At 42.5% G+C, this 15,334-nt stretch overlaps 1 protein-coding gene across 4 annotated transcripts in view; it reads left to right on the forward strand.

Annotated features, from left to right (window-relative positions):
- SPATA18 (spermatogenesis associated 18) overlaps positions 1-15,334 on the forward strand; it is a 41,112-nt gene that overhangs the window by 21,277 nt on the left and 4,501 nt on the right. The window contains exons 5-12 of one of the 4 annotated variants that reach the window (XR_515194.5): positions 4,072-4,125; positions 4,518-4,613; positions 6,342-6,575; positions 7,863-8,169; positions 9,144-9,302; positions 10,061-10,236; positions 11,778-11,951; positions 13,601-13,684. Coding sequence is in view for 3 of the 4 variants with exons in the window: in XM_008248836.5 (XP_008247058.3) it covers positions 4,072-4,125; positions 4,518-4,613; positions 6,342-6,575; positions 7,863-8,169; positions 9,144-9,302; positions 10,061-10,236; positions 11,778-11,901; positions 13,601-13,684 (1,234 nt within the window). In the remaining variant the exon portion in view is untranslated. The remainder of the gene's footprint in view (positions 1-4,071; positions 4,126-4,517; positions 4,614-6,341; positions 6,576-7,862; positions 8,170-9,143; positions 9,303-10,060; positions 10,237-11,777; positions 11,952-13,600; positions 13,685-15,334) is intronic. The other 3 variants (XM_008248836.5, XM_089325423.1, XM_008248843.5) reach the window with 3 other exon arrangements.

Genomic DNA, 15,334 nt, shown 5'->3' on the forward strand with positions numbered 1-15,334 from the left:
AGACAATTGAGGTTTCTTTTCTTAAGATTTATTTATTAATTTATTTGAAAAGCAGAGTGACAGACCAGAGAGAGAAGTTGGGGAGCAGAATTTCCAAGAGAGAGAGAGAGAGAGAGAGAGAGAGAGAAGAGAAGAGAAGAGAAGAGAAGAGAAGAGAAGAGAACCTTCTAGCTGTGGGCAGAGCCAGGATAGCAAAATTAGGGAATCACTGCAAACAAAATTGCAGACTTTGGGTCTATACTTGAGGAACTCAGACAAATATGTATGAAACTACATTTGACATATAAAAAAATCCATCAGTAAGGTGTTTTTCCTGCAATAGCATTGCTCCATTGTTAACATGAACAGGACAGCAAAGTAAAGGCTTGGCTCAAAGTAATGTGTGGCACTCTGCTTGTCCTGTGATGAAATTTCCTTCTTTCTCACCAAAAGGAAAATATCTTTATTGATTTAGTTTTACCTAATTATAAAAGTAATACAAATGTCCTTCTCAAAATGCACACAACAAATAACAATATAAAGATGAACATTACCCATCTCATCCCTATTAACATTTTGGTATGTTTTACTTTAGACATTTTTTCTTGTATGTGCTTGCACCTACACACACACACACACACACACACACATCCATTCATTTTTCTAATTGGCATCATAGTCAACTAGTAGTTGCATAGCTGCCACAATCAAAATTTACAACTGTAATATGCAATAAAAGCATATTTACATTTCAACTCATGTCAGTAGGTTTTGGAATTGGGGGAGGAGCATCCTTAAATGTGCCACTTCAAGGTAACCTGGCCTCTTCTGGTTTATTGCAGTTGCTTTGTGTAAATACTCAGTGAATACCAAGTGTGAACTTCCAGTAAGAGCTGTCTTTGCTCTCTCATGGACTCTGTATTCCCCTCATCTGTCCTTAGATTGGCAACTACTGGAGGGGTGCTTGTACACTCTCCTGGTGCTGGAGGAGAGGGGCTTTTGGTTTTGCACTGCTCTCTGGTTCCTGCTTGTCTTCGTTCACACCTCCCCTCCCCTCACCCACTCCCCTACTGCAGGCTGTAGTGTCTTGTGCTGTTGGGCCTTGAGTTGGGCCTCATCCAGCTAGGTTTGCTGGGGGTGAAAGCGGGCATCTGCTCAAGTGATGAGGACCCTCCCACTTGCCTCCAGTTGTGAGGCAGGGCTTCGAGACTTTGCTGGTTCCTGATATCTGTCAGCACCAACTGGAGATGGAAATGACCACTGCCCCATCTTGTACAGTGGCTATATTGTCATCTATAAAAGGGCACCAAGGAACTTTATGAAAGCTTGCATGCTCTTTAAAAAACCACATTTTTGGGGGGAAATAATTTCAAACAGGAAATTTGCAAGAACAGTACTAGCAACATATACATGCCCTGTTGTATGTCTTTTGCCCTACTTGCTTTTCCAGTTATGTGTGTGCTCTCTACATGCACACTCGCCCCACTCCCATGACCATTCCAAAGTTGTGTGCATGATGGCACTTGCTGTGTTTTCCTGGATTCCCCAGATTTGTTTTTAACTGACCTTTGGTTCTTATTCTATTTTTTCATTTGTGGTTTCACACATGATAGAGCCTGCTTCTCATATTCTATGGTAGCCAGCTCTTTGTCACTCTGCCTCCACATCTCTCAAGGCCAGGGTGCTACCTGCTATGGAAGCAATGGCCCACCAAAGGAGGTACCCATGCCCACCCTTGTGGAGGCTGGTTTGGTTCTGACTCAGTTCCACAGGTGCAGATTCCAGTGGTCCAGGGAAGACAGGGGCAGGACCACCCTAGGGGGATGAAATTCCAGACAAAGGAAGGCTGGGAGGTGCTGTGCCTCTGGTTTGAATCTCACTTTTCCTCATCTCATAGCCAATCTGTGAGAACGTCCTATTGATTCTGCCTCTGACAGATGTCTCACACTTGTCCCTTTCTTTTTATTCCATTGCCCTGCCAGAGTTCAAGGCTCTGAAATTTCTTGACCTAGTTGCCTTCCATCTGGCTTCCATGCTTGGTCATCTGCAATCCATTTTCCACATAGAAAATATGTTTATTTTTATTGTACCAAGTCACCCCCTCAGTCTAAAAGCTATTTATATTCTTTTATAATTAGAGAAAAACGTCTGTGTTCCTTATCAGGGCTCTCACAGTGTCCTGCCTGGGCTGGCCCTGCCAATGCTGTGTGTGTCCCTCCCCTGACTCCACCACCGTCTACTTCGTGATCTTGAGGCCTTTGTGCGTGTTCTTCTACTGGCCTGAAAGAACTTTCCAGTCTGCCACTGGCTCTTCCTTTGCATGGCTGGTTCTTTATTATTTTTTAGGTCTCAGCTTACATGTGACGTTCCCAGAGTCTACCTGTGGCCATCAAACACTGTAAGATCTTCCTCTTCTCTTCGAGCCCTCTAGTTTTCTTTCACAGTAATCAAATTTTCTCATAATAGCACTCAGCACAATTCAGAACTTTCAGAAAAATGGACATGCTTTTACATATTTATGATGAGTCTCCCCTATTAGAATGGGAACTCCAAAGAATTATTGTGTTTTGATGAGGGTACTTCAAATGCCTCATAGAAAGTGGAGTTAAAAGATAGTTTTAATATGCTGCCAACATTTTTGAAATTCATCCATAGGATGGGTCTTCAAAATATTCATAGAAAATGTGTATTATGAAAAAACATGTATAGATTTCAAAATTTTTGCACCAAAATAAGATATTTTACACTTGATCTTAGCCAAAGGCCAAGAAGTGATATAAGCATATCTTTTAACTCCATTTCCCATGACCTTTGGAATCGAGCTTCTATTGCTATTCTGATGCTGTCGTATCAGCAGCACTGAGCATCATGCCTCCCCCATACTGTTGTTGAACAAATGAATTCATAGGAAAACATTTAAATAGAGTGCTGACCTGATTAAAACAATTCTTGGCACATGAATGTACTTCACCTTCTTCTCTGTGTCATCCAGGCACATGAAATGAGCTTGTATGTTCACTTGTTATGTGTTTGTGCTCATACATTTATGCTATGTGTTGGTAGAAAAAACAAACTTCTTTATTTCTGTTTGCCTTTTCCTTCCTTTCTCACTCTGTTTTCTTTTTCATTTTCTGTGGGTTTCTCTTGATAAAAATGTTAATATTCCCATATTTACTTTTTGAAAATTGTAACATATTCTCCTTTTAATTAAATCCAGCTGATTACCTTTCAACCTCCAATAGCCATATTGTGACATTGGGCTACTTGAGCTTTCCTTTAGCTTTTAGACATTTCATTCATTCATTCAAACATTTATTTTTCATTAAAAAAATCAACTATGTGACAGGCACTGTTTGAGGTGCTGGGGGCAGAGATGAATCAAATAAAATCCCTGCCCTCAAGTAGTCTGCAGTGTGAATGTGATGAGATACATGTGAATGAAGCTCAGGAGGGGGCACACCTTGCATGAGCGATCAGACATATGAGATCAGGGCACTCAATGGGTGGGCCTTTACTAGAGGAAGAGGAAGGCTGGGATGGAATCTGGAGTATCTGATTGGTTGAGAATCTGTGACTTGACAGAGGGATCCTGTTAGTCCATGACTTCTCAATTTGCCTCAATCTGTAGGTGAGGATCCCCGTGTTTAACCTTCTACTGTTCTTTTACCTAAAGAGAAGGAGAAAGGGTGGTGGGTTGGCTCCCAGCCTGAGGAGTCCTGTGATGAAGGAAACAAGATGTCCCAGAGAGGCATGCTCAGAGGTCAGGAAACCCACAGTGACCCTTGATGTCTCACTGTACCAGGGCAGCTTCACTGAGAGCCATTGGTCTTCATCCATGTTATCCTTCCCTCTCCCATTTGTGTTGAAGTTTAGATAGACCCAAAGAAAGAGTATGATTGATTATGATTTGTGTACAGTGAAGAGAGTCCTTGAAACTAGTAATGACCAAGCTACGTTGAAAACTCAGGGAAATTTTGTTCTGAAAGTCGTGGAAGTCAGATGTAGGTGGCATGAAGTTCCTGGTGGTTAGGTGTGATTGTGGAGGACTGTCTTTACAGGTGGGTTGAATAATTCTTTTTTGTTTATGTTTAGGAAATCTGAGAAAAGAAGTCAAAAGCAGCTCTACAGTGCAGTGAATGAGAATAGGTATTGGTATATTGTAGAAAATGGATTTTATAGAGAAAGGCAACCTGGGGCTCTATTTTAATTACAGCAGATGAATTAGGAGGGTGAGAAAGAAGAATTGAATGTATTTCTTTGTTCTACATTCTAATATTAATAATTATTTCATATTCTTTAGGGGTGGAAGCTGTGTAACTTGTATTTAACATTGAGCAAAAGATGAAAACATGTTTTTGCACAAAACTCCACCATAATATTTGCAATATTGTTTAAGTAAATGCAGGAGTCTTATTATTTAATCTTATTTATGCTGAATTTATAACACATGCCAAAAGTTCTCAAGAGACCCTATGCCTTGATTTAGAAAGTCTGCCAATTTTGAAACATCTGTCTTTAGTTACTGATTTCCCTTACAGTCGTGCTGGAACTGGAAAGACTCTTGAAGAAACCAAGAACAGATCGGTCATCTCCCTTTTGGCTGCAGAGGAGGAAATAAATCAGCTAAAAAAGCAGTAAGAAAAAAAATGACAGGATTTTTGCAGCCTGCTGAGTAATTGTTGAACTTAGCTTTTTTGGTGCTTCATTACAGTGTGAAATAGTCTGCTCGCAATCAAAGAGAAAAGGAAACTGTTTTCCATTATTGTTTCATATATTTTTCTTACTATAGAAATATGGTCTATGTACTATAGAAAGTACAGTGTAGTACAAAGGTCTAAAAGCTCTCTTAATTCTAGGGCCAGTTGTTGCTACCTTTCAGTATTCCTCCTAATTAAAATGTATTCTCAAAATGAGAGTACTTCAAAAAGTTCATGGAAAATGGAATTAAAACATAAGTATATTTGGCACAAAAACATTTTGAAACTCATGCATGTTTTTTTTTTCTTAATACAAATTTTCCATGAACTTTTTAAAGTTCCCTCAGAGAATTAAGTGTACAAGAACAAAATATATAAGTGTATGATTTGGGACTTTAGTTTTTTTACTTAACATAGTTTTCCTCTTCTCAGTACGAAAAGCAGACTATGGAACTCAGTTTTAAATAGGTCTGTCACATTCAGTTACTTGGATATTTCTCAAACACTGGATGTTTACTTGGATACTAATTTTCAACACTGGGGATAATTTTGTGGAAAATCTTAAATTTCAGTTTATTCCCTAAAGCTAAAATGCTAGAAGGAAAAAATAAACACTGATCCTTTAATATGACATCCTCTTTGATACTAATTTTTATTCCCCTACCCCCAAAACACCAAGTGATAGGTGTATTTTATGCACATACACACACTCTTTCGATTGTCTTCACATGCCCCAATTGTTGCAGCTTTTTCAGGAATACCCATACACTTCGGTTTGGAACGCTATGCTGCTTTCTACTTCCGTTTTCCTTCTGTTTGAATCTCTTATTTTCTGTGTGGTAAATCTTCTCCAACTCATTGATCATATTATCCCTCGATTTCTTGTAGTACTGATTCTGTTCTGCCCTGTCCCTGGTGCAGTTTTTCATTCTGCTATGAATTTTCAGCCTTCTCTACATCCTTACCTCCCACCTTTCTAGCTTACTCACACCACTGTCATTTTCCACACAGCATGTTCTCTTCTTCGGGCTTTTGCTTCTGTTTTACGGTGCCCAGGCCTCTTGTAACTTCATGAGGCGGCCAATTTTCTCTGCAAAGCTTTTGTTTGTTTGTTTTCATGCTGTGTTGTTTTCGTAGGTCCACACTTCCAGCTAGCCTTGTGGATGTGATTCAGTTTCCATCATTGCTTTCCATTTGATCAGAGGATTGACGCACTAGTGAGGCCAGGAGACGCTCTCTTAGACCAGCTCTGGACTAGGTCCTGCAGGTCACATGTTTTCAGGATTTGTGCAGTGAAGATCAGTTCCGTGTGGAACAACGGTGACTCGAGGTCCATTCTCTTTCGCTAGAGGATCTGCATAAGTATCCTTCCCTTGTTGGGAGCCTTTCCCCATGCAAGCTGCAGATGTGGAGTGGCACCCTGGTCCTGGCAGTTTTCCGCCATGCTAATGTGTTCATGTTTCCATCCGAGTTTTCCAGCACAGCAATGGCATACCAAGTAGAGCAGCCTTCTAATCGTTCAGCCTTCCAATTGTTGCTTATAACCATCCTTCCTTCTTACCTCCCTTCCTTTCCTTTCTCCTCCCCCTCCTCCACCTCCTTCTCCTCTCCCTACCCCAACTTGCTCCTCCCCACTCCTCCCATCTCTGTCTTTCTGCTGTTCAGGCTTAAATCTCTTCAAGCCCAGGAGGAGGCCCGCCACAGGAGCTCAGAGCCTAGGCACTCAGATCAGCGAGGCTCTGACCTGCGGAAATCGGACCAGGGGTGTGCGGTCAAGCGGAGCCCAGACCAGCGGGACCAGCGGGGCTCGGATGTGATTTCCGACTACGAGAAACAGCTCCGAAACCTGAAGGACGAGATAGCCGTGCTGTCCGCTGAAAAAGCGAGTCTCCAAGGAAGGTCTGACCAACTCCAACACATGTTTCATTTACGCTCTTCCCTTTGAGTTCACGGTGCAAGCCTGGCCTGGGAGGGAAAACAGGGCAAGAGCATCCCCAACCCCAGCAGCAGGGCAAGCTGGGACTATAAGGGGCTTATTTTCTTTAACTGGACCCTTCCGGAGAGAGCGCGAGCACCTCCGGGGTTGCCAGTACTTGAGCACTGATTAATTTTGGACTGAGAGATGTGCAGAAGGAAAGTTCTTTGGTTTGAAACGGACTTGTGTGAATGTGCATGAGAGGTGGCACTGGCCATGTTGAAAGAACACTCCATGCCATGAGGCGCCTTTCCTTGGAGGCCTAGAAGCCCCCTCTCCAACTCCGTTTTACTGCAGGATAGTTCTTTTTTATAGCTCATTTTGGCTTTTCTGCCAAGGGGCCAGCATGTACACTGTGGGAATTGGCAAACGCTGTGAATGAAAGTGTCCCCAACCCAGCCCACTCCATAGGGCATCTTTATTAGCACACCCCTGCACTGTTTTAACCCCCCCCCCCAGTTTCTTCTCTAAAATCTCCCTTTTGGCTGGGGGTGCAAGGGAGGGGGTGGTTAGCATTTCCTTTGGACTAGCTAGTCTGATAATTTACTTGGTACTTGATATAGTGCAAACAGACTTTGCATGTTTGGTAGCAATATGGTTTTCAGCAATAGAGTACTTTATACTTTACCAAGTACTTCTGTGTGCATTAGCTGCCCCCATCTCCCATCCCCCCCCACTCCCCCAAATAGGGCAGTAGTGACAAATGTGAAAACCAAGGCAGGAGCAGACATGGTGGCAGACGTGGTCTGGAACTGGATGAGAACATGGACCTTCTTTTCTTTGTTCAATCAGTGTCTGTTCCACTTTATGCCACAGAGCCCTTGGGATGTGCTTGTGTGCTATGTTAATACCCAAGGGCAGGGTAAGAAATACCAAAACTGGACTCCGATCTGCTCAACTCTGGCTCTCGCTACCTGAGTTACTCCAGAAGAGTCCCATTCACTTTTCTGAGCTTCTAATTCCTCATCTGTAAAATGACCAACACTCAAACCTGGCCTCAGGGTTGTTTAAGGATAAAGCGATGTGGGGAAATGAGTGAAAGTGCTTTGCAAATGCTAACTCAAGGTGCAGACAGGAAATGTTTTTCTTGCTCGAGGTCGAACTTGAGGGTCCAGGGCTCCCGTGTGTCATTGCCATTTCTGTGGGGAGGAGAACAAGAGTCCGGAGCCAACAGAGAAGGGTTTCGCTGGCGCATTCTTGTTCACCAACAGGTCAGCCAGGAGCCGGTCTCCTAGCCCAGGCCCTCACAGCCGCAGCCACAGCCGCAGCCACAGCCGGAGCCGCAGCCGGAGCCGCAGCCGGAGCCGCAGTCGATCTGCCAGCCCCTCCGCTGCAGTGGCCAAGATCAGGAGCCCATCCCCCAACCGCTCCAAACTGTCCAGCGTGGCGCGCAAGGCTGCCCTCCTGTCGCGGTTCAGCGACGCCTATTCCCAGGCCCGCCTGGACGCGCAGTGCCTGCTGCGGCGCTGCATCGACAAGGCCGAGACGGTGCAACGAATCATCTACATCGCCGCAGTGGTACGTGTGCGCCTGTGGCCGGGAGTCCAGAGCACCCTGCGGTCGCTGAGGGGAGGGGTGGCACAGCTTCTCCAACTCTCCCTTGCCTCCCTTCCTTCCTTCCTTCCCTGCATTGCACATATTTGCAACGACTCATTCTTCACCATCAACAATATGAGAGTACTACATGTGTTACTTAACATTGACCAGACATATGTTGAAGGAATACCTGTAGACAGCCGACATCTCAAATGGCTGTACACTATGTTGAATTGCACTGTATATTTTGTCCAATATGGGCATAGGTGCACACACAGAACAGATACAAGTATTTTTGCTAGGTCATTTGGTTTCTTCAGTTCTTTTTATTATTATTATTGCTTTTCTAATAAATTTCTTCTTTTTTTTTAAACCTAGAAACCTTTTATTTAGGGTATACAAACTTCATGCATTTCATATATACAAATTTAGGAACATAATGATTCTTCCCACCCTACCCTCCCTCCCACCTTATTCCTCCTCCCTCTCTTATCCTCATTCTTATTTTTTAGCAGACTGGTGCTCATTCTCTCTCTCAAATAAATTAGAAACAATTGTTTTGGAAGTGCATAAATATAATCTTAATTTCCAAAGCAAATATATTTGTCTTTAAGTCCCATATTGAGATACTAGGAATCCTATATTGTAATAAAAGTTATAGGAATGTGATCTCTCTTTCACTCTTTTCAAATATCATCATCTCGCATTGCACTAGTAATATTTTTGGACCTTTGACCACAGATAACTGTGTTTAAGAGGGAACATACTGGATGTATTTAAGTACTTTTCAAAATTAAGAGATGTATTTTCTCCCAGATTGAAAATACTTTTGGCCAACTTCAGTTAGTTATCAGAAGACCAATATGATGCTGCATTTTTGAGTCTTTCTAATTCTTTGCTTTGGACTTCTTTACCTACCTCCTGCCACCAAATAAACTTGCTGTTTTCACGTGCAGGAGGCATTCCATGTAGCGAAAATGGCCTTCAGACATTTCAAGATCCGTGTGAGGAAGTCACTGACAGCATCCTACGTGGGGTCCAATGACTTTGAAAATGCTGTCTCGGACTACATCGTTTGTCATCTGGATCTCTATGACTCCCAAAGCAGTGTTAATGTAGGTGTTGGCCCTCTTGTGAGGGCTTCTTTACATGGAGTGTAAGAGCTCAGGAACCCAGCCAGTGTTTAGTACTACCTATGTGATGGGAAGAAGGGAGCAGCCGCTGATTTACTGGTGCTAGGCACTGTTGGCTACTTCTTAGTTAATGGGGAGCGGTTTTCTGAGCCTCCGAGTTCTAGTCCACATTTGAGCCCTTCAGTAAATTGGGAGACAGATGCTGTAGTTCTTAAGAGCAAGGACTTTAAGAAAGAGCAGTGGGAATTTACATCCTGACTCTGCCACTTGCCTGCTATGTGACCTTACACATTTGCTTAACCTATCTGTGCCTTGGTCTGCAAACCTTTAACTGGGAACAGCAGTGGCCATTACCCCATAGAGTTGTTGAGAGGATTAAATGGAAGGAAGCAGGTCATTTGCTTAGCACAGTACTTGGCGCATTACTGGTAAATGTTTATGGGCTATGAACAATTCAGAGTTCTGTGTTGGTATGTCATACACTTACCAGAACAGAAAAATGAGGAAATAATAAAAGCCACAGGAGGTTTTGTTCCTGGTCTTCAGTGTGTCATCTGTACTCTGGGCTGCTTTTCCTCCTGGCCCATTAATGAGGGGCAGCATCTTTCTCCTTCTAGTACTCTGAACTTTGGTTCGCTCATGTGCCCTCCTACTACCTCCCATCAGTCATAACATCCATAGGGTGCTGGAGTCTCTTGTCGCAGGTTGGTAACAAAGTGATGCCATCTTTTGTTTTTTAGGATGTGATCCGAGCCATGAATGTCAACCCCAAGATATCATTCCCTCCTGAGGTTGACTTTTGCCTCCTCAGCGACTTCATCCAGGAGATATGTTGCATCGCTTTTGCCATGCAGTCATTAGAGCCACCTCTAGATATTGCATTTGGGGCAGATGGAGAGATTTTTAATGATTGCAAGTAAGAGACACAGAGCAAACACTCAGAGATTCCTAATTAATACATGGCCTTATCTCTGTTCTCTGGGAATTGCCTATGGAAAGGAATTTGGGGTGGGGGTGGGGGAATCAATAGATACTACCAGATTGCTAGGCCCTGCCTTGTGATTCCCTGCACTACAAGGCAGAGCCCTCTCCTGTTTGCCATTGGTCTTTGGGAAGAACTAATGAGTACTTGGTGGCTGCTCAAAGCCCTTTTTTTTCCTTTTCATAAAAATATTCTATGCAAATAAATATGCATATTACATTTTATTGTTTTTAATTACATTATTTAGGTCAAGGTATGGTATGTGGATCATCTGCATCAGATCAGTCAAGGTGCTGGTTAAACATGTACATTTCTGGACCACATTCCATGATAGTCTATGCAGCAGGTCTAGGGTGGAGCTCAAGAACTGGAAACTTAACAGGCACCCGGGTGTTCCTTATGCACACCACACTAATATTTCAGAAGGAATGCTCTGAACTCTTCTGTCCAGGACCATTTGGTTTCAACCAGGCATTACTTGGTAAATCTTTTACATACAAGATGGAAGATATTGAGTTTAAAGCACTTTGTTGCTATTTCTTGAGATTTTAGCATACAGCTAGACCTTATTTGGGAAGAGCCCAAGCTATTGGTAGGAGCACTGACTGGCCTCAAGCCCTAGTAGTGAGGGCACGTTGCTTCATTTTTCTGTTCCCTAGTATGTCCCTCCCTTTCTTCCTTCCTTCCTCTCTCTCTCTCCTCTTTCTTCCTATCTTGCTGCCTTATAACACTGTTGACTCCTTTTGAGTACCACTAAAACCCATTACAGTTTCACTTGTGCTTTGACTAAGCCATGTGTATCCTCTTTTTGTGCAATTAAATACTTCTTTGACTCAACTACAGGACCTCACATGTGTCCACATTGCAATCTATCTTATTAGCTCCAGCTTATTATTCCAGCCTGCTGATTTTTTTTGACACTTCATCTGTTGTAATTTTTTTACTCTTCACCCACACCTTTGAGTATATTTTCTACATTTCTCACAAATCATTGATAGACATGTTGGCATCATTGCATTAAAGAGGGAGCCCCCAGCATCATCAGTCAGGTTCCCATTGACCCATTAAGTTTCCCTCTTTAGATATGATCCTTGAGCCAGTCTCCAATCACCTGCTCAAGTTTATCATCCACCTATGTTTATTTTATTTTGTCCGAAGGGATAGCATGCAAGATTTGATAGAAACCTTATGGGCTTCAGATAATCTATATCTCTAGAAGTTTCCTGAATTGCAATTCTTGTGACCTTGTGAAGAAACAGAATAAAATCAGAGTGACATGTCTTGGAACTAGAGTCCATACTGGGTCTTACTTACCACTGGTTCCTATTCTGAGTACCCACAGTCATCACTTTAATAACAGAACCCATATTTATCTAGATCCAGTATAATGAAATTATACCACCAGCACCCCCGCTCCCCAGTTACGCCTTGTAGTTGCTTACCTCTCTTTCTTGTCACTTGTCTCTTCCCAACAGGTACCGCCGCAGCTATGACTCGGATTTCACAGCTCCCTTGGTCTTGTATCACGTGTGGCCTGCTCTCATGGAGAATGACTGTGTCATTATGAAGGGAGAAGCTGTCACCAGGAGAGGGGCTTTTGTACGGTGGCCTTGCATAATGACAGTTCATCCCAAGTGTTTGATTCACAAGTTCGAGAACATTTATAAACCCAGAGATTCTATAAAAGAAATTCATAAAGAGTGGTTTGATAATATTTCATACAAAGGAGAAAAAGGAGATGGTCTTAGGAAGAACAGATTCCTGTTTTCTTTGATTCTTCCATGGGTCTTCGTAATTCCCTGATGAAGATGAGTAATATCTTCATGTGTTGCTGTATTTATAAGATGGAACTGGTCATAAGTGCCTCCACTGTCATAGAAGGAGGATGCCATTTTATGAACTGAGTTCTTTGAACTTGAAGGGAGGCTTTCAATAATTCTAAACACTTAGAAGTGATTAATTAACTATCAGGAAACCATTTGCCAAATTTTTGCTGACAATTATCCATTTTGGGAAGCAGGATGTGCCATCTTTCTCTCCTTGGTATGATGTGTAGGGAGGGGATGGATGGAGGGAAGCGGGTAGAGGAGATGGAGTCAGCGGAGCCACTCAGTTTTGGAAGTTGCTTCTTCCATACATTGGTCATGGGATGTTTTGAACATGTTAAATAGTTAAGCAGTGTTCATGACGGAGCCTTGGGAGTGTGAGTGTGTGTGTGTTGTAATGCATCTGAACAACTGGGGGCTGGAACTAGTGACATGAGAGCTTGGTTATTCTGCAGAGTTTCTATTGTGTCATTTTTATGCCTGCATTTCCTAGAAAGAGCTGAATAAATTCTGCGCTGAATCCCCTTAGCAGCAAAGCCACTCTGGCTGGTTTCTGTCCCTGTTCCCTTTGAACCTGAGAATGGAGGAGCTGGGCATGGCAGCTTTACCTACTTACAGGGAAGGGGAGTGGTTTATTTTCAAAAATGTCTACTAAGGGATTTTGTAGCTTTAAAGTCCCCCAGTGAATCCTGCCACAATAAAGTATTTTGTGGTAGGGAGCCCATAGCAACTGGATTCTGGGGCTCTGACAATCACATGTGTGCTACAGTGAACGATCTTTCAAAACTAGCGTTTTGCCTTACATCACTCTCTGCTCAGAAACTCTCATCTGCAGTGCAGTTTGCAAGGGAGGGGAGGAAACAACCACTAGCAGGCATACACCATGAGACAAAATGGTGACCCCCTACAAGGAAGAACTTGGGAAAGAAAAGAGTTGAAGGAAGGGGCATTTCTAAGAAGGATTTTACTGGTAAAAATCTCAAATTAGTTACTAGAGTTTTCAAGGGTCCATGGGCAGCAGTAATGTTTCGCTTATTTCATTCGATAATATTTATATTTTTCAGTCATTACTTATGACCTAAGCCTGTGTTTAGGAGCTAGGAATTTTGCAATGAATAAAACAGACACAGATCCTACCTACATGAAGCATGTATTCTCTAGTACTTGAAAACCCAAATGCAATTTCTTAACTGCTTACTCATAATGCAATTCTGCTTGCCCCAGGAATCTGAATATCCCCTCGTACATTGTAATGAGGTTTTAAGTTGTGGCCCACTACTGGGCAGCTCTAGGAACTGAAAGGAGTGTAGCTCATGCTGATTGTCAGGAACAGGCAAGGATAACCCTATCAGAACTAGTCATTCTGTGTGATCTGCTTGGTGCTTTAAGTTGTCTGAGTCTTCATAGGCTCTTGACCATTTTTATTTTTCTCTCTCTCTCTCTCTCTCTCTTTTTTTTTTTTTTTTTTGTAGTGGAATTCAGTTCGATCTGTAAGTCGATGTCGAAGCAGGAGTTTGAGTCCGGTCTGCCCACGTAGCCGTATTGGTTTAAGCACGGTACATATCTCTCTCATCATTTTTACACAAAACATCGTATGGTAGACACTTTACTTCAACAATCACCTATAAAAGAGGTGATTTTAAATCTATAGGAAGAAAGAGGACCTGTTGCAGTAATACTAACTCCAAAATGATGGTCAAACTGCTGTGGGCTAAGGAGTTTAATCAGTTTAGAAAGAAGGAAACAGGTTTTTTTTTTCCTAATTACTTCAAAGAATAATAGAATTTCTGTTTTTTCATATTTTTACTTTTATCTTTGAATGAAAGGGACTATTGGAGCTCAGGTAGTCTTCTGGACAGAGAATGGTGCCTTAGTCAACCTATCTGGGGACAGATCCCTGGATTCTCTAGGAATTATTGTGAGAACTTGGAGAAATTGCTCAAATGGTCAGGATTTCAGTACTTTATAAAGTGCATTGTGGAAATTAATTTGTTTCAACTTCAAGTTAGGAAAAAATAAGCTTAGTTTCTTTTTTTTTTTTAAATTTGTTTGACAGGTAGAGTTATAGACAGGAGAGAAAGAGACAGAGAAAAGTCTTCCCTCTGTTGGTTCACTCCCCAAATGGCCACTATGGCCGGCACTGTGCCAATCCAAAGCCAGGAGCCAGGCACCTCCCCCTGGTCTCCCATGTGGGTGCAAGGGCCCAAGCACTTGGGCCATCCTCCACTGCCCTCCCAGGCCACAGCAGAGAGCTGGACCAGAAGAGGATCAACTGGGACCAGAACCCGGAACCCATATGGGACGTTGGCGCCGCAGGCAGAGGATTAACCAAGTGAGCCATGGTGCCGGCCCCGCTTAGTTTCTTTGTGTATTTGTTCTCGGAAGGAAAACTAATACTTTCATCAAAGAAAGATAAATAAAACATCTATGAAAACTATGGAGATAACACCCCTCAAAATATTGTGATTTGCTATTGTTTATTTATTCCAAAAACAATATTTAGTCAATGGCTTTTGACTGGACCAAGACATGTGGACATTGTATAGGTTAACAATCCACTGTTCCTTCATATAAAGATTCTTTAAATATTTGTTCAACTTGGTTGAAGACAGAGAGAGTAGAGGAGAACCATGCCCGGCAAATGTCCACTTCTATGAAATTGTCTCTAGAAATCCAGCTGTAGTCCTAAAGTAGCAAGACCTCTTTGGCAAAACCCCAAACAAAAAGCCAGCAGGCAGTAAGACCAGCCTTTCTGCTTGAGTTTAGTGAGCATCTATCATTACGCTTCTTCTCAAGCATGCCTTCTGTATCTCCTGGAGGCTAGATTTGGGAGGGATAAGAAAGTGACTCAAAGATGTTCTCTTTCCTGAAAATGAGTCTCGATATAGGAAGATACAAATGAACTGAATGCAATCCAGTCTGGAAATAAAAATTGAGTCCACAATGTGATACACTATAGACAGGACAAGGGCTAGAACTATCAGAGGAGACAGAGATTGCTTCTGGATTTGGTGGTCAGGAAGGGATTCATGGGGGAGTTGGTCTTTGACTTAATCTTTTAGAATGGGTGGAATTTCAGTTGGCCAGGCAATTGGTGAGGACGTTCAGGCCTAGGAAACACTGGCGAAGTGGGAAAGGCAAGCCCGCCACAGTCTTTTTGCTCTTAGAGACTTCGCTGTAGCTTAATAGTCCAGATTTTCAAATAG

This window comes from Oryctolagus cuniculus, chromosome 2 (assembly GCF_051225735.1).
Source record: "Oryctolagus cuniculus isolate XC-2025 breed Fujian yellow rabbit chromosome 2, ASM5122573v1, whole genome shotgun sequence".
In the NCBI taxonomy this organism is placed as follows: Eukaryota; Metazoa; Chordata; class Mammalia; order Lagomorpha; family Leporidae; genus Oryctolagus; species Oryctolagus cuniculus.